The sequence below is a fragment of the Vigna radiata genome, chromosome 1 (assembly GCF_000741045.1).
Source record: "Vigna radiata var. radiata cultivar VC1973A chromosome 1, Vradiata_ver6, whole genome shotgun sequence".
Lineage (NCBI taxonomy): Eukaryota > Viridiplantae > Streptophyta > Magnoliopsida > Fabales > Fabaceae > Vigna > Vigna radiata.
In genome coordinates this window covers 20,704,395-20,726,162 of record NC_028351.1, presented here as the reverse complement: position 1 = coordinate 20,726,162, position 21,768 = coordinate 20,704,395, and the positions used below count along the sequence as shown (strand labels likewise).

Genomic DNA, 21,768 nt, shown 5'->3' with positions numbered 1-21,768 from the left:
GAAAAAAGAAAGAAAAAAACAAATTTATTATTTTTACTTGTGTTCACTTATTATTATTATTATTATTATTATTATTATTATTATTATTATATATACATATATATATATATATATATATATATTACTTTTTTTTAAAGCAAAACTTTATTACACCCATTTGACAATAAAATATTAATTTTTATAACATGTTATTTATAGTATATTATTATGGTACATGAGTTTTTTTTCACTATTTTTCATGGAAAAATTTTAAATAATATTTTTTGAAATATAAGAGTTTAAATTATATATTACTATCCTTTTCAAGTTATTACCATCATTAATTTAAGTGGTCTTATACTTTTGTGTACAAATTGTTTTTAAGAACATAAAATCAAATTTTAATTGTTACATATCTTTTTATAATTAGTTTTAAACATTGCTCATTTATTAATTTACTTGTGTTATTTGTTTTTACAGTTACAATTATATTAATTTATGTATTATTTTTGTTTTATTAGTAAGAATAGTAATATAATATTATTTTAAATATCCAAAATTATTAGTAAAAATCCGCCACCCCATGACAATAATACACATCAATTTGTGTAACCAGAGTTTTGCAACTACACGATTCTGCTTCTGCATCGAACATTTCTTCAAATTACTTCCAACATTGCAACATGGTTCTGAAAAGTATATAGCATTGAAGATATAAGATGCATGTATCTACTCACTCTCTTCATCGCTATTGACTATACTCAAATGATTCATGTTCTTTTCAAGAGGTGGAAGCCCATCTTCAGAATCAGAAGAGTTCTGACTTTTATCCTCACCTTCTAGTGTAGCAACTGTGCACGTAACAGCACAAATACAAAACAAATTAGGATGAAATTCGCAAATAACATATTTAAGGTATCTACACATAGTTTTTTTCTTTCGTGACAGTAAAATAACAACTCCTAAAAAGTTTCTTTAAGAGCATTAAAAGCACATTAAAGGGTTCATGTACTACTTTTCAAGAACCAGTATAAAAAACATTAGCAAATAAAGAAAAGCTTTCGGCTCAATCTGCCTTTAAAAAGTTGATGTAATGCAATGTACAGGCAGAACAAATTCAGAAAAATTAAATTTATTGCATTTAGATCAACATAGCCAGAATCAAGAAATACCTTCAATGCAGAACATACAGAAACTAGAGAGTATGTTCAAACAGTAGGTGTAAAAGGCTAAATAAAACTACCAAAAGGAAGGGGAAAAAGAGTAATCTAGTGTCAAGGCTTAGTGATGGAATCCAGGGTTATCCCCTCAACCAGGGAAGGTGTTTCCAAAAAGGCAAACCAGGTCACAAGCAAGTAACCTTACTATTGCACCAAAGCAGCAAACAATGTGGAAGATAGAATAGCCAGAAAAACAAAAATATTAATATTGAATTTGAGCCCCAATGAGAGACACCTAATTGCTGCACAAGACTCCTGTTACGATAGGGTATGGAGAATTACATGTATACAGCCTTAGCTCCATTCAGTGGAGAAAATGTTTCCACTTGCCCCAATGACCTTGACAAGATCATCAAGCAGCAAGAATACCGTGCATCAAGGTTTACTCTATCTTGAAGATTACTTAGTTATGGACACCATTTTGCAAAAAAGATTACATTTACAACCAATACATACCTTGACCATCAGTAGGAGCTCTTGGAACTTGTCTCTCTTGTGACAGCCAAGCATTTTGAACAGAAATAATTTCAGCACTATTTTGGCATTTGGAGTAGGCCCTCAGTAATTCCCTGCATTAATTTGCATAAAATTGTCAATGCAGAGTCTATGAAATAACGTGCAATTGAGAAATTAGTCGAATGTGTTAGTAATGTATGTGGAAATAAAACAATTAGATTGAATTTGTATTTCCTTACAACAATAAGAATGAATTTGTATTTCCTTACAAATCCTTGAATTCACCGTAGCATTATATACAACTACATGAACTGAATTGTGTTAGTACACACTTGATCTCCTAATTATAGCCTGAATACAATCAATCATAAGAAAAATTAAAGGACTAATTAGAGGTAATTTAGAAGCTAATGGCATGCTAGATTGCAGCCTAATAATCATGCTAGATTGGGTATGTGCTTGGCCAATACATCGATGTTAGATTGAATCGGCACCATGTCAAGCTAAGTATGGTTGATCCCACATCAAGTCTATTAGATCCATCTCACATAGGATTTAATCTAACTGACAAAGTTGGTTTAATTTAGATTTAATCCAATATAAATTGAATTGAAAAAAATCCAAATCAAGTTGATCTAATTAAAATGGATCTCAATTATATATCCAATTTATTTATTGGTTCTGATTGGGATTTTGAAAAATCCAATCCAAAATCACTCTTAAAATTCACAATTGATGCAAATCAGAAAGCCCCCTATTTCATATCCTCCTATTTATGCTAAATTAACCCCTCTAACTAGCTGCTGTAAGAGTTGCGCCCTTCTCTCCAAATTCTTAACAAGTACCTAGCTATTTACACATGCCTAATCAATTCTAGCATTTTACATTGTTGAAAGAATTGACAACACAGATATCCCAAATTAATATTTTAAAAAAAATCTGTCCATGGTTACGTACAAAGACAGGTTTTACAGAAGTATTCATTCGCAAGTCATGCTTACTTAAGTGATACACTCAACTGAAAGGATCTAATAAACATCAGAAAGGACAAAAAGATAACATTGTAAATTAAGTTCTTTTTTTATAATCATAAATTCCAAGAGGGGCTCAGAGTGCCCTGTTACTTTGTTCATTTAACAGGCAGGCATAAATAAGTACCATGCCAATGTTTCAACTTGAGCAGTCAAATGTATTAGAAGTGAGAAAAATATGAATAACAAAGTTATATCAACGAATTAGATCATATTCATACCCATTCAGAGACATAAAAGCATGACCCCATTTGAACTTCCCGAGCAATAAATTTGCTGTCTTTTCTTCCCCACTGCAAGACCACAGTAAAGAACTTCAACCATATAGAATAGAGAAATGGATAATCTTCAATAGTAAATATTAATTCAAATTAAAATAAACTATAATGCAAGTTACATTTTTTTATCTGCAAACTGCAAAGTTCAGACCTAAATCTTTTATCTTAATGTTCATAATTTTACAAGTAGTGAAACACTTGGGATAGAATGATCCCTGCACGTTTCTAGCAATGACAGCCTAGTATGGTAACAAATTAGCCCTTCCTAAGACCAAACTATTCAGTTACACTTTTTTGGTTAGGGGGAAGGGGGAGTGGAGTGAACAAATTATAGAGCACATTCAGCAAAAAGAAAAAAAATATCATCTAGTCAGAAGCCAGAGACAAAGCCATCGTGGTACCATATTGTCAAAGCAGCAGATAAGGCCTCCACACAGGATAGTTGGCATGGACGACCATAATTTACTGGATTTGCTGCTACAAGCCATGGCACTGAAATCGAATGAAAATATGAGAGTATTATTACATTCCATGTCAATATAGTCAACCTTAAACATGACAAAAAAGCTTAAATACAATGCCACTAGAAGGAATATTTAAGCATCACAGTTAACTACAATAGTACCCGAGTCTAGCATGGATATTTTCGTTCACAAGGTGTATACACAAATATACATGTAACATGAAGTATAGAAAACAAATTTTGAATATATTCTTTTTGGCAGTTAAGTCCTTACAGAGGCGAGGAGCAGGACACCGTAGCCTAACAAAAGGCACATCGTCTAAACGGGCCCATGAACAATCCACAACAGCCAAACCTTTCGTCTGGATTATAGAGTAATCTTCTCTTGAGACACATTGATTTCCAGCAGGACTGTCAAAAACAGAATCACAGTAAATCAGTAATCACAAATCAGAGAACACAGGAACTAGCAATATATATCACTACTAAACAGTCAAAAGAGAATGCATTGGCTTAGAAGTTGGACACCATAAAGGCAACTTGATCTTTTTGAGAAATTTTTGCTTTTTGAAGAATTGCTTCCTTTAAAAACGCTTCAATAAAATGAGAGGTTCACCACCACATCATTGCATGCAAGGGGAGCTCGCTCGATTGATTTGCAAATTGGTCCGACTCGTAATTCACTTNTGACTCCGTGTTCGATAGCCCGACCGTAGTGATGTTAATTGTGGTTACATCCATAAGTAGCTTGGTCCATCTTTATTCCATTTCATATATGTCTGAGGATACCGCATAGCCCTCGATTTATGTGTTATTTATCCATTCTTACTTTTTTTATGCCAATGTTGGTGACTGGAGATAACTCTCTTCAATTATTCCTGGGATGGGAGGGAGTAGNTCTTGCTTCATATTTGTTAATTCATTTCTGGTTTACACAATATTATAATTTTTAACTAAACCACTACTTGACATGAGTTCTCCAACAAACCCTCTCACACCAAAGAATAGACATCTCATGCATAGGACTGGATATTTGTAACTGATCCAATGATGGAGGGCACGAAAGCCAGGACACATCCCTCTAGGATAGACTACAATATCATCTTAGAAACCTAATTCATCCTCAGAAAACCAATTTAGTAAGGTAAAATTTACATCCCACTTATGTATTATAATTTAATCATATAACCAATCAATGTGAGATTTCTCACACACTCTCTCAAGCCGAGTATTAGCTATCTTAGGCGTGAGCCTAGATATTTGTAAATAGTCTTATAGCAGCCCAATAGTAGGTAAGACGATAAGCCCAACAAATCTTGCTAATTTTCAATTGTTGAAAGCAACCATCCATTGTTTCAAAAGGGCACAATAACTAAAAGCTCGACCAACCTGATTAGATAGCAACAATTTTAACAAAATAAAATATATTGCCAAAAGGAGACAGGTTAACACCTGCACAACACAACTAATAAAGGTAGAAGCCGATAACATTTTCTACACCTCTAGTCAGTGGCCAAACTGCTAGTTGATAAAAATCATGAACTTGTTGACATGTTACATAAAGATAAACCACATTCTAGCAAAAGTATCATTCTTCATGATATAGTAAGAAAAAGATAAGTTCCAACAAGATACCTTAAAACAACGCCTCCAAAACCATTACTCACTCGTAACTCCTGTACAAAGACAACTAAAATCAGTACTGCTAACAAATTGAGCATCTTTAGATCATGCAAATGACCTTCATAGAATATTGAATCAACAATAACAAGGAACTATTTGTGAATTACTTCTGCTAACACACCCCTAATGATAACGTATTAATGTATACTAAATTTAAGATCATTTAGACATCCATAAATATTCAATCAAATAGTAAAGATTTACTTATATTTTTAATAATATATTATGCAATAAAACAACAACAAAATATCAAATAGATTTTGAATTGTATGAAATTTTTGACAAAATTTTAATATACTTTATTAGAACTCAAATCCAATAGTTAAAGTGATAAAATTTACTGTTTATTCTCAATGTCAAACAGCTGGCCTATTTCCACTATATTTATATGATTGAACCACGAGCAATGGAACCAACAACAAATTGGACAAAACGAGCTACAAGGATACCCACTACTGTAGCAGACAGCAGTTACAATCTCAATGGCAGAATAAATATTAGGGTAATTAGCAACATGCATAGAGGGACATGGTAGTTTCCTCATCCAACTTAGTATTATATGATATGTGTATAAATAATTAAACGGGAAGGAACAAGGCAGATTTTCGACCATTATAGTATCTTGAAAATTTGCAGTATGAGTTCTTTCTTAGAACTTTGGACAAGAATGACCGAGTGTTGCATATTTCATGATGAAGCCAATGACAGTTATTAAAGGTGTAAATTTGCCCAGACTTACACCCTGTCACTATATATATATATATATATATATATATATATATATATATATATATATATATATATATATATATATGATTTTGTGATGGAAATTTGGATTTAGGGAGAGAATTCCAAGAATGAACCAAGAGCAGGGAAGTCAATAGCTGAATAATTTCCAATGTAATTGGGAGAATAGTGAATGAGATATTTGTTAGAGAAGTAGATTGTTTGAGAATAAATGTATTCTATTGAGACAACAAGACATACCAATAGAATCAGTTTGTTACACATGCCAAGAGAGAAAAGCCTCCAAAAAAGTTCCCTACTACACTGCCACATCAGCAGAGTCTAATAACCAACTAAATGGGAAAACATGATGTGTAAAAACTAATATGTTGTAAAATAAATACAACATGTAATAACACTGAAGCATAGTATATGGTGCAAGTTTAGGGACACATTCGGTTCAATGAGAAGTTATAATGGTGCAAGTGTGATTTTACAACAACATAAATCAATCCATCTTGCATACAAACTCAAATTTATATAATGTCACTAGTTTTTTCCCCAATAAATCATAATGAATACCAGACTATTTGTCCCTCATCAGCAGAGATTATGATATTTCGGTAAACCTATATGTCAACTGAGTACCTCAATTAAAGTGCTTGTGAAATCACAAAAACTCTAGATCTCTACTGATTCATTTATTTAAGCAAAAAGCCTTCAAGCTGTATTCCCATCCAAAAGATCTTCCCATTTAAAAAAATAATCAGAATTCGTAAAGAATAGTTCATTTTACTGACATTGTTTTCTCAGAAATGTCTCTTCATATTTCAATCATGGTATGTTCTTCCCCTTTATATAATTTTGATATGTTCAAGAAACTCTTGCACAATATTCCATTTGAATTTTCAGGTGTACCAAGATATCTAATATAATCTTCCAAAATTTTGCAACTTCCACCAATGACTTAGTTGTTACCCTAGCATTGAAAATCAACATCACTCTGCATTTTGATTTGAGAACTGACCTTTTATAAAGCGCTATTTATTTTATATGAAAGAAGTAACCACTCTAATCGGCAATGAAATCTAACATCCAACTAAATCAGATACAAGATCCAGGTAGATATACTTGGACATATATATAATCATGTTTGTGCTTCTAAATGCAAATATGTATGAACAGAACACACTTAATCATGTGATAAATGCTAATCACGTAACGAACAAAAAAAGATAACAGATACTTGCCTTCAGCATGCCAAATCTTGAAAGCTTGCGACCAGTGCACCTTTTGGCATCGCATTGCCCAAAATCCTGAGTCACAAAAAACCAATTATATTCAAAATTCAAAGACGTATTACATGGCGTATGAATATAAGATTAGAATGCAGTGACGACATATATAGTAGTATAGCAATACTAAACAAAATTGAAGGAACATTACCAAAATAATTTCTAGCGTTCAAAACTGAGGGTGGAATAAAAAATATTTCTAAATTTATTTCAAATGTCAACTTATTAGTTATCATAAAATGTAAGCATAAAACCATTAGTGTAACAGTATCACCCTGGAATGCGAACTAAGCCAATGCCACCCTTCAAACAATTATTAATGTATATTTGTGTTTACAAAGAAATATATATATATATATATATATATATATATATATATATATATATTTAGCACAATAAAAACCATGCAGTAGCCATTGTTCTTTTTCTTACCTAGAAAAATAAACAAATAATTAAAAGCTAATAATCTCAGCTAAATTAAAATTACTAAAACGGTTATATGCATACCCACATTGCAAGCTTTATTTTGGGTTCCGTGAGTTCCTCCTCCTCTTCCTCACCCTCACCATTTTCAACTGTTACAGAAAATATCATGTGGCGAACACAAACCATGCTATGTTTAGAAGAAGAAAAAATGGAATCGAGAAGTACCTGGAAAAGAGCTTTGACAATCGTCCTCTCTGAAGCAGGGTTAGGTGAATGAATAAGCAAAAGGCGCCTAAATATGAATAAAAAAAAAATGAATCACAAGCACTGGGAAAGAACTTACACTAAGAGTTGTTGGTGTCGACTTGATTGACCGCGATGAGTTTTGAATCTCCTCTGTCTGTTATTCCCCATTTCTGCTGAAGAACGCGAACCAGAAATTTGTCACACGCAGTGTATTTTGCTCGTGACACTGATGCCTGATGTTGATTTGGTGTTTAGGTTAATGTATGTTCTTGTTTTTGGTGCAAGTTTGGTGCTCTCAAACAAATTCATCACTTTACGGTAAAAATTATTAATATTGGTGAATATATAATGAGGAGTAAATAAATATTGATATTTTTATTTATAGTTGAAAAATTGTATTATTTCTGTAAATAAATAATTCATTTGAAAATAGTTTAATATTTGAAATATATGCGTAATGTAAAAAAGCACTGTTATCTATTCAAATATGTGTGTAAACTATGGTTTTTGTTTTCTAAAATTATGGGACATTATTGTGATTATAAAATAGATAAATAAATCTATTAAATGGAATTACATCAATAAAATTAGTTCATATTCACATTTTATATATATATATATATATATATATATAGCTGATAAACTTTTGTATCTTTTTTTTTTATTTTCTCCTCTTAATTATTATTTTTTAAATCTAAATAATTATTTATAATAAAAACTTATTTTTACTTTTATAAAGTAATAACAATTTTTTGAATTTAAATAATTATTCATTGTAAAAAATTATTTATTCTCATTTTGTAATGAATTTAAAATATAAAGACTTTGTTTAAAATGTAAAATAAATATTGTTTTAATACTATTAAATACCACTTGTAACAAATAATGTACAAAATGCTAGTAGCCCATATGATATTTGCCATAACATAAAGAAAATCTCTACACATATGCCATAGACCATTATCATGAATAAGCATATAGATTAGTGACCTCGTTAAGGTATTCACTTTTAAGATTAAATAATTGAAATATATTAAAACATCTTATTCTACCTCTTATTTCAATTACATCCTTTAAGGTCCTCATTACATTTTTATTTTCATGTTATGTCGTCATTTTATTTCAATTCTATCTTAAGGTAAAAATGAAAAAAAAGAAGATAAACATTACGATAATTTCTGTATTCTGCTAGTTAATTTAGGAAACAGAGTTAATTTACTTTTAAATTCATTTGAAAAGGGGTGAATTTTTTAATTTTATTTAAAATAAAGTAGTTTTTTTTTTCTAACGAAATTTATTTGTTTTTTATATAACTGTTATGATGTTTGAAATTAATTTAATTAATTGAATACATGTCTATAGTCACATTAATAAGATTTTTAGGAAGATTAAAATAATTAAAATGAAAATACATATAAATATTTATATATGTGAATCATTATCAAAATTTGTTGTCCTTTATGTCCTTGGTTTTCTTAATTTCTCATAAACGATGTATGCAACTCACATGATAAATTGTTATTCAATATTATCATCATTTTGATCGTCATATTCATCATCTCCACTTTCATTATTATATGGCTATGAAAATATTGTAGGTCGATAATAATTTATAGGTAGAATTGGATTGTAAGCATATAGTGGTGTGGTTGTAGAGGTCAGAGTTCCTACAAGCGATTTCATGGATAGATCAAATACCATTAGAAAATTAGACTCAAACATTTGATAAAGACAATAGGTATGAACACATGACAACTAATATACTTAAACACATGAACTCTATTTTAAAAGGAATTACTAATTGCTTTTTTTTTGTTAAAAAACCATTTGAAAGAACTAATTCTTCATTGAAAGAGAAATAAAGATATCACAAATGTTATCCACCATGACATCAATACCAAAAAAAATGTCACAATGTCATTCAAAGAAAAATAAACAAAGATAAACCATGTGTCATGTCCAATGGTATAATTGACAATGTTTTGTTTTTGATGTCCAAAAGATAATGAATCCCCAACATTGTCATAACCAATGTCATACAATGTTAAGTTAAATGAGTCGTGGTGTGATTGTAAAGAGTTCCAAGTTTAGAAATTGCCTTGTCTTAGTGTTTTTGTTGTTACTTAAAACTTTGAACATTTATTGATTCTATATATGATGCATATAGAAAGCTTACAAAGTTAAATTTCATCATATGCCAAATAAGGATCATTGGTCAATTTATATGGGTTTAAACTTTATTCTAGATTACAAAATGCATAATAAATGTTATAAGTGTAATATTGACTACAAATAAAATCAATTTAAAATATATATAAATATAAACTTTATCTTATAAATCGATTTTATAAAATTGAATTAAATTTAAAATATACTTCTTATTATTTAACAAAAGTTTAAAATTATCCATATGAAAAATGATGTTTCATTTTATATTATTTATTAATATTTGTTAATAAAGTAATCTCAACTCCTATGAACTTCAACTTATTTCATAAAATTAAAAAAATTCAACCCCTCTAAAATGATTTCAAAAGTAAATAAATCCTGTTTCATAAATTACCCGTATTGTGCTAGTATCAACTATTATTAATAATCAACAACTATATTAATAAATTGAGTTTATTTGGTTTCGGGTCAAATTTTGGGGTCGGAGTTAAAACAAACGGGTCATACGTCGGATCATCGTTTCTGAACGCAGAAAATTATCAATCAAAATCACATAACAGAACATTTCTGAAAATTTGATGTGTTCATCTGTGTAGCCAAATTAAGGGTGAGTTGCACCACTGTTGCGGAAACATTCCCTCTTCACTCTCACTCACTGGATCCATTCAACTTCTTCACTCTCAATTTCACGTTTTTCCTACTGCCATGTTGCGCAGGTGGGTACTCTACGGCTATCCTATATGAACCAACGCCAATTTTTCCTCTTTTCTTTTCCATCTCTGGATTCCTGCTAAATCGATTTTTTATTTTTTTTTTACATTCCAATGATTTGATTTTTCTGACCGCTCTTTTGTTTTTCTGTGACTTCAATTCTTAGGTCCATTTTGCAAATATCTTCTCGCTCAGCTTTAAGAACGAACCCCAGACGTTTTGTTTATCAGGTTCTTTTACATTTTATTTTCAATGCAATTGATGGAATATGGTCTTTTAGGTTACCCATATGTTTTATAATTTTCAAAAGCATATTGTTTTGCTTCTTACTTTTCGATCATTTTGTTCTCTGCCCTTAATTCCAAATGGCTCTGGTATACTGAAAGGCGTACATTGGGTGCTATCTACCTTTGGATTCAGATCGTTATGAGTATATTGGGAAATTAGAAAAAGTATAGTAAGGTTAAAAGTAAGAAGACGATTAATCTAGCGACCTCACTTGTGGCTGTGTCACATGAACAAACACAAAGCCGAAGGCCAAAATAAACTTTAAGAGCTAGGAAAGACTTGGAAATTATGTAGCCCTACAGTTGAAACCCAAACTAAATTGCCTACCATTAGTAGGCAGAGATCATAGAGGCCTTAAGTAACAGAGACAGATTAAGAAACTGAAGCCCCAAAAATTATCCAGATGACCAAAATGTATTTATGACGGAAAACATAGTATTAAATAAACAAGTATACAAGTCTCGAGGTTAACCCTATTTTTTGCTGCTGCATGGACGGCCCTCCTCGGTTGGAGAAACCTGATGTTTCAAGCTATTTGCCACTGAATATGGCTTTGTTTGAGCTATTTAAAGACCAATGTTTTTGTCACTCAGAGTTAGACATTTTAGAAGTGACAAAGCATTGACAGGAGTGTTCATTATAGTCTATACTCTAAATAGGTTTCAATCATGCACTCACTTCATTTTCTACCAACTACACATTTTTTTATTCTCTTCTTCTATATTTTCCATATAGTGCACACACAATTGGTTTCTATTAGATTTTGCTCCATATTCACCCATGATCATATTTTATGGATATATCTCTCTACATAAAAAAAAGATACATATATATGTATATCCAACAATCTATTGGAAGTGTTTACAAATTAAAAACAAAACTATAATGGTGACGGAGACCTCTGGCTACTAACTGATACATAGGATTGGTATAGGATTGTTTTACTTGGGGTAAAATACTCAATAGGTGGTTGGATTTCAGAAGTTGTATGCTCAAATGTAGATAGTTCATAGTTGTGCTACAAGCAAAGTAGGAAGAGTATATTACCTGGAAAATGTAGTACTTTTGTAGTTACTAAAGAAAGAATTGCTTAGTTCAAATAGCAAAATAACCTTGAGGATCTTAGGATATTTTAAGCAGCAAGAGTACTTTTTGCCATTTTGATGCGATTGGATCGTCACTTGTGCCTTCATGTATGCCCCTTGTTGCTATGTTGAATCACGAGTAGAAGCATTATGCCCTCAAATGAAAAATATAAGCTGTCTGCATATTTAGTATCTTTATTTTTATATCATACGTTCAGTTTGATTTGAACTAACTTGTAGTAATAATTCTGTAACTACAATCAAAAGCACTGAATGTAGGTTGATGAAATATCAACATGATGATGAACTTAACTAGTACAGACGAGAATGTTACAAATGGTTGAGTGGACATATTAAACAAGTAGACAAAGTAAACTTTGGAACAAATGCATGATAGAAAGATAGGGCACTTTTTGTTGAAAGAATAGTAGAATCTCGCTTTAGGTAATTAGGGTTTGTGTGAAAAGATCAGTAGAATCCCCAATTAGACTAGTAGATTGGACAGAGGATAGCTTAATTACTAAAGGCAAGGGAGGATCAAGAAGAATTATAGGCAAAACAATTAAGAAATATGTATAGACCACTGTGGTTTGTCTCTTGACCTTATGTTGCAATATAAAGACCAAGGGTTTGTCTCTTGACCTTATTATTCCACCATTTAATCCATTTAGCCAACCCCACTTACTGTTATGAAGCTTGGTTGATATTTTTATACCACAATTATCTATGAATTCATATACCAATGTATTGTAAAATTGGTGCTATTTTTACCAGCTGCTGTTGCTATTATGTTAATTTAATTATAGATATGTAGGACAAGAAAGTGTACTGGAAGTAAATACATTCTTCTTGCTACAAAGGTACAATTTATTGTGTTATATATGTACTAAGAACTGCTTAGGTTGTTGATTTGGTAGTCCTTATTTTCAATTCGATTCTAAATAAGCATGTAGTAATAACTCTATAACAACAATAGATGCCATTGAATATTAATTGATAATATATCAACAATAGAATGAACTTAACTAGCTGAAATGATAATGTTGCAATTTTCAGTGAAAATACCAGCCAGACAAGTAGACAAGATTAGGAGCAAGTGCATTCAAGAGAAAGTTAGGTAGGTAGAAAAAAAATGTAGAATTTCACCTTAGGTGATTAAGTTGTTGTGATTGTTTGATAAGATTTTAGGATGGATACAATGTCAACAATTTTTTTATTTTCCAACTTCTGAAAAAAAAAAAAAAATACTGTGTCTGCCCTAATTAACATTGTATTGGAGCATTCTATCTATATTGAATTGGGTTCCTATCAAATTTCAATCAGGTTCATATGTTAGCCTTTTCTAATTTATTACTGTTGTAATTATAGAAATAAGGATAGTATCATATATAACCAATAATACATACACGCGCGCGCACACACACAACACACACACACACACATATATATATATATATATATATACATACATACATACATACATATATAATTGAGATGTTTTTTCTTATTCCAGGATTTATAAAATTTCCTGTATCTATTTTTTTGATTATTTTTTCTCAATATAAATAAAACAATTGTGCTGTCTCAGAAATACATGGTTTTAGTTCAATGTTTCTTTCTTTCCTAGAGTTTGACGATTACCTTATTTTCTTCATACATAATTCAGCAGATACCTTTACATCTATCTTCACAAAGGAATTTCTCAAGTACATCAAAGCCAGGGGGTGCCTCAGCTTCTGGGTCCCCGGGCAAGCCACCTGAGTCTAATGGGTCTCTATCAAAGTTTTTCATTGGAAGTGTAGCCTTAGGTGCTGCTTTTCTCGCAGCGTATCAAACTGGTTATTTGGATCAATATCTTAAGAAAGAGCATCATAGTGTTCCACAGGAAGCAAATGTCAATGCAACCATTGAAGAATTGAAGACTGTACAACATTCAACGGACCAGTTAATTTCACCTAACGAGATATTAAACAACGAAAATCCCACTGTACAGCTTGCAGAGGGGAAAATTGATACCCATTTTTCACAGCCAGAAGATGTAATAGAAGATCAAGTGGATAAGCTAAGTCCTGTGCAAGACAAATTTAATATTGCCGAAGATAGTATTGCTGCTCCAGAAGAAAACCAATTGCCTGAATATCCTCAAAGCAGTCTAACATCTGATGATCCAAGTAAAGAATCTGTTGTGCAATCTGATGGGATTATTGGAATAAAAAGCATTGAGGCAGACAATACCCCAAGACCAGAAAAGGGAGTTCAAAATACATTCACATCTACACAGATAAGTTCAGTTCCAGATGAAAATGGGACAGAAAATATTCCATCAGTGCAACTAGGAATACAAGATTCAGAGGAGAAAAAAGAGGTACTTATGAGTTGGTATAAGCTTGATATAGAGGTTAATAGCTTAATATCAGGGTTCCCTATCTCATTCACCAAGGATTTTTTTCCTATTAATTTTTCTTTTTCTAAAATAGATTTTAACATTTATTTCTTTTTGTCCATCACAGAGTGCATTAGGCAAATATACAGAGCAACAACCCACCCTCCTTGAGGAGTATCACTTGAGGAATAAGTCAGAAAGAAACCCTGCAGCCTATATATATAGTCATGGCTTTAGTGAAAATAGCCATTTCCCTGAAGGAGAAGAGGTACTTCGGAGTCTTATATATTTTTTTCTGGTCCATTTATTTATGATCTTAAACATCCTTGAAGTCTAACATGTTCAAACACTAGGCACTTAGTGGTGCAATGGATGAGTTGAGAGGTGGTTATATGTCTGAGGATGGGAAACTGGTTTTTGATTTCTTGCAAGCCATTCATGCTGCTGAGAAAAGACAGGCGGACTTAGATGCACGTGTTTTTAATGAAGAGAAGAAATTGTTGAAGGTTTGGCCTATGACATACTATTCTTTGTAACTCATTCTCTAAATCCATGCAAGTGTGTTTACTATTTGGAGCATTTTGGTTTATTGATCAGCTTTGAAATCTTTGTTTAATTAGGAAAAATATGAAAAGCAGTTGAAAGATGCAGCTGCCATGGAACTTATGCTCGCCGAGGAGGCTGCAATGTTGGACAAGGTAAAAGGCCTTTTGGCTTCTCTTTTCAATTTGTATTCAATTTAACATAGTTTTTATTGTTGGCTTTTGTGTCAAATAGTTGTCTTGGTATAAAGACCTTGAGCGAGGTTTTGTCTTGAATAATTGGGTTGGAATAACATGAGTAAGAAAGACTTTGAGAGAGGTTGATTCTGTTATACATTTAACTCAAACATAATTACTCTTGATTCAGCAAAATAGTTCATACTAAAATTGAAGCTATACTACTATATAATCGTGAAGCTTGTTTTGTAATCAGAATCCAATTTGAAGTCTGATCAAGTTGAACAATTTCTTTTATGTGTTGTTTGCCTTTCCTTGTCAATTCCTCTCCAGACTAACAGAATCCAATTCCATTAAGTCGTTAACTCTAGCTTTCCTCGTTTTTTTTCCCTTTTAATACTTTTCAGGAGCTAAAGAGAGAGAGAGCAAAAGCAGCCCTTGCTATCAAGTCACTTCAAGAAAAGATGGAAGAGAAATTGAAGACAGAACTTGAACAAAAGGCACATATTTAGTTTTTTGTTGGTTTTACAAATACTGTTTTCTCATTTTCTCTGCATGGCTGCTGTTACTCTTATCTGTTATTATATAATACTCCTCTATCCATAATAAGTGTCACCCCAGTTTTTTGGACATTAATAAAAATGTAATAAATAAATGAAAGAGAATAGTAATTTTATTAAGCTAACCTTATCATCAATATTACATTGAAAAGATAAAATGACACGTACTAGGAGTATAAGTGGAAATATCACATAAAAAACTAAAAAAACGTGCATTTTAGGACTTTTTTTCTTCTTCTTACATGATACTATCATGGGAAGGAAGGAGTATTTGTTAACATAATGTATCTTTGGTGGCAGGAAATTGAAGCTGAATTGAAGTTGAAACAAGTTCAGGAATTAGCAAAGGCAGAGTTAAATGCAGTCATAGCAAATGAGAAGGCAGCCCAAATTGAAAAAATGGCTGAAGCAGAAGTTAATGTGAGATTTCTGCTAAAATCAAGCATGTGTAGATCACTTTTAAATTTTCATATCTTGATTTCAATTAATTTATAGAAAAGGGTATAATTTGGACAGGTGTCATCTAGAAGAATAAAATAGCCAGAATAGTTTTATACGAGTATAAAAAGTTTCCATAGCTATTATACTAAGAGTTTTTAACAAAGGTCTTGGAAATTAACTCATAGCGTGCAAAAAAATGTCTAATCTAATTATGTTTTTAGCTGTCTCCAGCAATTTTTATCAGATTATAATAAATTATAACTCTGCTGGTAGCAACTGCATTCTAGTCATCAGCAAGTTTCTGAACAGATACAGTTTGTTTGCCAGTGTAGATTTTTTGATACAGTATGCATTCCACATTCCATCATTTTTAGCATATGAATTCTGCTTGTTCATTATGTAGTAGGCTCATTATAGAGGAATTTTTAGTACAGTGTTCGGATCCAAATGTAAGTGCAGGCAGCAAAGAAATGGTGTTCCTTTATGTATTTTTGATACTAGGGAACTGTCTTAAATGTTTACATGCTGAGAACCCAAATAACATCACCTACTATTTGAGTCCTCTATGATTCGCGAGACCGTTCTGTACATCCAAAGCAAAATGGTTTTAAATTATTTGCAGAGAGCTTTCAGTACAGCTGCATATGACCTTGAACAGAAATGTGAAATGTATATAAGTGAATTTCATTTCAAATATTTTTGTCTACGGACCTGTGTTGCTCCATCAAAGGATGAGCCATACAGCTATAGAATGTTTAGATGTGATAACCTTCTAAGAATTGTTCAAGTAACATTCATGCTGACAAGGACAAAACAGAGTAAATTATTATTAATTGACTCCATGTTTTAGCTAGTAGGGCTTGACTTGAAATATTTATTAACTAACAAACTTGTTGACTTTGTTTCAGTCGGAGTTAAAATTTAACTTGATTACAAAAAAATTTCCTTCAATTTCTGTAGATAAATGCCCTATGCATGGCATTTTATGCTAGATCTGAAGAAGCCCGTCAAAGTCATGCTACACAAAATTTTGCTTTGGTAATGTTTCTATTTACCTGTTTCTTTATGCTGTTTTTATCCATCTTTCGTTCAAAGGGCTTAGTGGCAAAATATGGGTTTATATTATTTTATTGGTTTTTCCAGCCCTGCTTACCAGTTTCTTTTTTTTTGTGCTTGGATCCTGCAGAGAGCACTTGCATTGGAAGATGCACTATCTAAAGGATTGCCAATTGAGAAAGAAATAGCATCTTTGCAGGCTAATCTTGGAGACATAGATAAAGATTCAGTTTTGGATTTGGTGCTAGCATCCCTTCCTGAAGAAACACGAAGTAATGGCACAGATACGCAACTGCAATTAAAGCAGAAGGTACGCCGTCTGTTGTTAACTTTGCATGGAGTTTTGGATTACTTGTTCTATATAAAATAAAATTCTCAATTTTCTTCTGCAAAATGTTCTTACTTTGACCCCGTAAAACTTTCATTTGATTTCCTTAATTTCCATTACTGATCAATCGCATTGTTTATGTTAATGCTCCTATCATGTTAACCTTCCACACTGACGAATTTATACAAAACAATCAGTATTAATCTAATGAAGCAATTTCTGATTTTATGTAACTGCATCAGTTCTAGAATGAATAATTTACTTTTGGATTTCAATCATAAAGTTTTTTGCATCTGTGCATATTCCGTTGCAGTTTGAGGCCTTAAAAGATAGTGTGCGACACTTCAGCTTTTTCCCACCAGGAGGGGGAGGTATACTGGCACATTCTTTGGCACATGTAGCATCCTGGTTGAAGGTATATGAATAACTGACCAACATGCCGTGCTTGATGTGAAAATAGAATATTAACTTTGTTTATTTCTTCCCCCTTGCCCTAACTCTTCCCATTCTCGCTTCTATTGACCTCATCCTATGTCTGACTTTCATCCGTGCTCAGGTTAGGGAAGACGACCAATCGGGTGACGGAATTGAATCTGTCATCAATAAAGTAGAGAATTATTTGGCCGAAGGAAAACTTGCTGAAGCAGCAGATTGTCTAGAAGAAAGTGTACGAGACACAGAAGCTGCAGAAATTGTTGCAGGTTGGGCGAGGCAAGCAAGAAACAGGGCCATTTCTGAGCAAGCTGTGCTACTTCTTCAATCCTATGCCAGTTCCCTTAGTCTTACATGATTCTCAATTTTGAATATTTACAAAACCATGTTGATTCAACACCTAAGGTTGCAGAGATTATCTTTGGCGGATTATGCCAACGGAATTAGTGACCAACAAGGATAAAAATTAACGTTTTTCTTTCAAAGCAGCTGAAATTCGCCGATTCTGTGATTTCTATGCAACTCCAATGGTTTTGGAGTTTTGACTCAACTGATATCAGGCTCTGTACAATTTTTCCTTTTATTTTCCTCGAAACAACAAAAACGTTGCATTGCAACCTTTTGAGATCTCAATAATATACCAGGGGCTTTCAATTCAAAGAATAGTGTTTCTTTTTTGTGTATGTGTTGACTGATCATATTTCCTTTGTCCTGTATTGAGTTTTACCAGTTCAGAGACAAATTTCGCTTATGATACTCTATTTCTCGTTCGATTAATGAGTTTTTGCAAGTGTAATTTATATAGGTATTGTAATTTATATATTAATAAGTGTTATAATATAATGATATTTTTTAGTAATATAAACATGTTTTTTTCAATCCAGCTGATACTCTTTCAGGATGTTTACAAAAGCTAGTATCCAAACACTTTTTGTTTTCATGGATGCTAAATATAGTGGGTTATGGTCAAGATGAAATTAGGTTTGATTTTACTACTTTAATTATTAAATATTTAAATTACATATTGATCTCCAAATATTTTATATTAATGATAAGTTGATTCTTATTTAATTTTTGCTATTTGCAACTTAATTTTTTCTAACATAACTTATTTGGTTGAGTTGACTTAACTTATTTGATTCAATATGATATTATTTGATGTAGATATAAACATAGTTGATAATGTCTTAGCATGAATTAGTATGATTTGAACTTAGTCCAACATCGATTTGATATGAATTCGACTCAACTCATCCTGATATTTACTTGATTCAATATGGGTCTAATTTGACTTGATCAAACTAGAATTTGACTTACTCAACCAAATATGAGTTCGACTCAACTTAATTTGAAGTGAACCAAATCGACTCAATTTAATGTGGGTTTAATTCAACTCAACCCAACATTAACTTCACTAGACTTGATTTGACTTGACTCTACATTAGTTGGTCTAACACGGACACAACTTTACTTGATTTGATGTGGGACTCGACTAGGCTTGAGGTGAGCTAGACTTGACTCGATTATAGGTGGGTCCGACTTAACTCAGGTACACGTGAGCTTGACTCAACTTAGCATGAAGTGGATCTGACTCAACTTGGTCCGAGGTGGACTTGATTCAACTTAGCTTGAGGAGGGCCCTACCCAACTTAGTTAGAGGTGGGTCTGGCTTAATCTAGCCTAACGGTCGACCAACTCGACTCTACTTAAGGGGCCAATATAACTCAGTTATAGGTGGGTTTGACCTATCTGGACCTAATGTGTGCTCAACCTATCTCGACCCGATTGGGCCTGATTCGACTCGGTTCAAGGTAGGCTCGAATCAACTCAACCCACATTGGGCCTAACCTACCTTAGGATGAAGTCGACCTGAATTAACTCGTGTTAAGGTGGGCTCGACTCAACTTGACTTGAGGTGTGTTCGACTTAACATGGGCTTGACTCTACATAACTTGATGTGAGCTTGTCACAACTTTGTCAGATGTTGGTATCACCCACTTGCCTCAACTCAAGGTGTGTTTGACTTGACTTCGCTTAAGGTGTGTCCTACTCAATTGAGCCAAGGGTGGGACCAAACTCAATTGAGCCTGATGTGAGCCTGAATCGACTTGGCTAAATGCAAGCTTGACTCAACTTCAACCCGAGATGGGCTTGACTCTACTTGGTATGGTGTGAAACCAACTCGACTGAGCTTGACATGGGTCAAACTTGAATTGACTTGATTAGGCTCAACTAGGCCCTACTCAACTAGATCTAAGGTATGTTTGGCTTACCTCAAGTCGAGGTGTGCTCAACTCGACTTGACCTACGTGGATCCAACTTGATTCGTATTTTTGTGGACCCAATTCAACTTGATCAAATATTGGCTTGACTTGATTCAGTCCAATGTAAGCTTGTTTCAACTTAGCACAACGTAGATCCTATTCACCTTCGCTTGACTTAGACGATGTTCACTTAAGTCTAACTCGAACGATTTATTTGCCTTGAGCTTGTCGTAACCCTATCTATCTTAACTTGAATCTAACTCATACATACTTAGGTTAGTCTTGACCCATAAGACTTTTATTGTTATTTTGGTTTTGTGAACTTTTTATTATGTGAATTTTCTAATCTTATGTCTTTTTGACCTTAATGTAGGTCAAGGTCAATAGACTAAATCAAATTTATAAGTTTAATGGGTGGTGTAATGTTTAGTGCATGTGAATACTATATCTGATTTGATGCTTTATTTTTTATAAAATATATTACGAACATTTAATTTGAGGTATAGTGTTAATTTTCTAAACTTCTTATCACTAAGCTAATTTTTTTTTAATATGTACTTAGAAAGTTATTGGGTTTTTATCAACATTTTTTATTGTTTCTAAATTTCTAGTTTGATCCTAAAAATTTAGGATAAGAAAAAGACTTTAAACCTACTAAGCTAACCTCGGTCTTGACTTGACGTGTATGTATTTGATTTAATTCATGTCAACATAATTGAACAACTAACTGATGCTTTTCAAGATTATTGAATTAATTTGTTGATGGTTTTTTTTCATTACAAATTTTCCAAAGTCATTGAGTTGAAAACTAACTTTGCTTGTGGTATTCTGAGTGTTGTTGTTTTAATGAGTTTTCACGATGGCAATATAGAAAAAGTTGTGTATTTGGTAAACTACATACAAAATAGAAAAAAAGAAGAGAAATTATCTCCTAGTTAACACTATTTTGGTAGTAGGCAAATTAATAAAATATTATAAACGAATTTAGAATTAGACAAAAACACTTGTTAAGAAATAAAAGAAAATTATGGCAAGACATAACAAATATTTGTATTGTTAATTCATTTCTTAACGAGATCCTTAACAATCATTATTTTTTCAATTTTTGATTGTGTGATAGACAAATCTAAATTATGTTAATCTAGTTAATTAAGAAGAAGATGACAAAGAGGAATAAGAACAAGTGCATATTAATTCATTGGTATGTTTTATAATGTAGAAGGACACTGCACATGGCTAAGGAACATGTTTTCAATATAAAATGGAAACTGTGGTTGTATTTTGAATCATTTTGTCACTGAACAACCCTCAAATGTTTAGTTTCTTATTATTTTTTGATCTCCAAATGAGTCCACTATCTCAATCACTGCTACTCAGTGCTGACATTTCAACTTCTGAGATTAATAATATACTATTATTTAATTCACAGCAAATGCTTAAGGGTCTCAACTAGTATTAACATCATAATAACCTCTTTACTTGTTATCTTCCAACTTCAACAAATAGTTTTCAATATGTTAAACTTTAAT

The 21,768-nt window shown here is 32.2% G+C and overlaps 2 protein-coding genes across 4 annotated transcripts; one reads left to right on the top strand and one right to left on the bottom strand.

Annotated features, from left to right (window-relative positions):
- Nucleotides 1–619: 619 nt before the first annotated feature.
- On the bottom strand, nucleotides 620–8,120 carry LOC106765865 (ribosome biogenesis protein TSR3 homolog). The gene is made up of 10 exons (XM_014650636.2): nucleotides 7,901–8,120; nucleotides 7,783–7,811; nucleotides 7,639–7,706; nucleotides 7,087–7,152; nucleotides 5,063–5,103; nucleotides 3,702–3,838; nucleotides 3,366–3,456; nucleotides 2,908–2,979; nucleotides 1,656–1,768; nucleotides 620–830 (listed from the first exon to the last, which is right to left on the bottom strand). Exons 1-10 carry the CDS (start codon nucleotides 7,969–7,971, stop codon nucleotides 709–711), a joined length of 810 nt encoding a protein of 269 aa, XP_014506122.1. The 5' UTR covers nucleotides 7,972–8,120; the 3' UTR covers nucleotides 620–708.
- Nucleotides 8,121–10,455: 2,335 nt separating this feature from the next.
- Nucleotides 10,456–18,635, top strand: LOC106773685. 3 transcript variants are annotated; one of them, XM_022786029.1, is made up of 13 exons: nucleotides 10,456–10,688; nucleotides 10,850–10,913; nucleotides 12,863–12,916; nucleotides 13,726–14,421; nucleotides 14,567–14,707; nucleotides 14,793–14,945; nucleotides 15,060–15,137; nucleotides 15,566–15,658; nucleotides 16,019–16,138; nucleotides 17,120–17,197; nucleotides 17,346–17,525; nucleotides 17,857–17,958; nucleotides 18,100–18,635. In XM_022786029.1, exons 1-13 carry the CDS (start codon nucleotides 10,678–10,680, stop codon nucleotides 18,331–18,333), a joined length of 2,004 nt encoding a protein of 667 aa, XP_022641750.1. In that variant the 5' UTR covers nucleotides 10,456–10,677; the 3' UTR covers nucleotides 18,334–18,635. The 3 variants fall into 3 exon arrangements, with proteins under 3 accessions (XP_022641750.1, XP_014515916.1, XP_014515908.1); XM_014660430.2 differs by lacking the exon at nucleotides 12,863–12,916; XM_014660422.2 differs by lacking the exon at nucleotides 12,863–12,916 and having other exon boundaries at nucleotides 13,723–14,421.
- Nucleotides 18,636–21,768: the final 3,133 nt, after the last annotated feature.

Excerpts from the sequence above, each read along its gene's own strand:
- LOC106765865 (XM_014650636.2), bottom strand. The coding sequence starts at position 7,971 with ATGGGGAATAACAGACAGAGGAGATTCAAAACTCATCGCGGTCAATCA. Across the intron at positions 3,839-5,062 it reads TTTGGAGGCGTTGTTTTAAG|TCCTGCTGGAAATCAATGTG; the intron begins GTATCTTGTTGG and ends TGTTTTTGACAG. Across the intron at positions 2,980-3,365 it reads TCTGCTGCTTTGACAATATG|TGGGGAAGAAAAGACAGCAA; the intron begins GTACCACGATGG and ends GTGGTCTTGCAG.
- LOC106773685 (XM_022786029.1), top strand. Across the intron at positions 10,914-12,862 it reads CCAGACGTTTTGTTTATCAG|ATATGTAGGACAAGAAAGTG; the intron begins GTTCTTTTACAT and ends ATTTAATTATAG. Across the intron at positions 14,708-14,792 it reads ATTTCCCTGAAGGAGAAGAG|GCACTTAGTGGTGCAATGGA; the intron begins GTACTTCGGAGT and ends TTCAAACACTAG.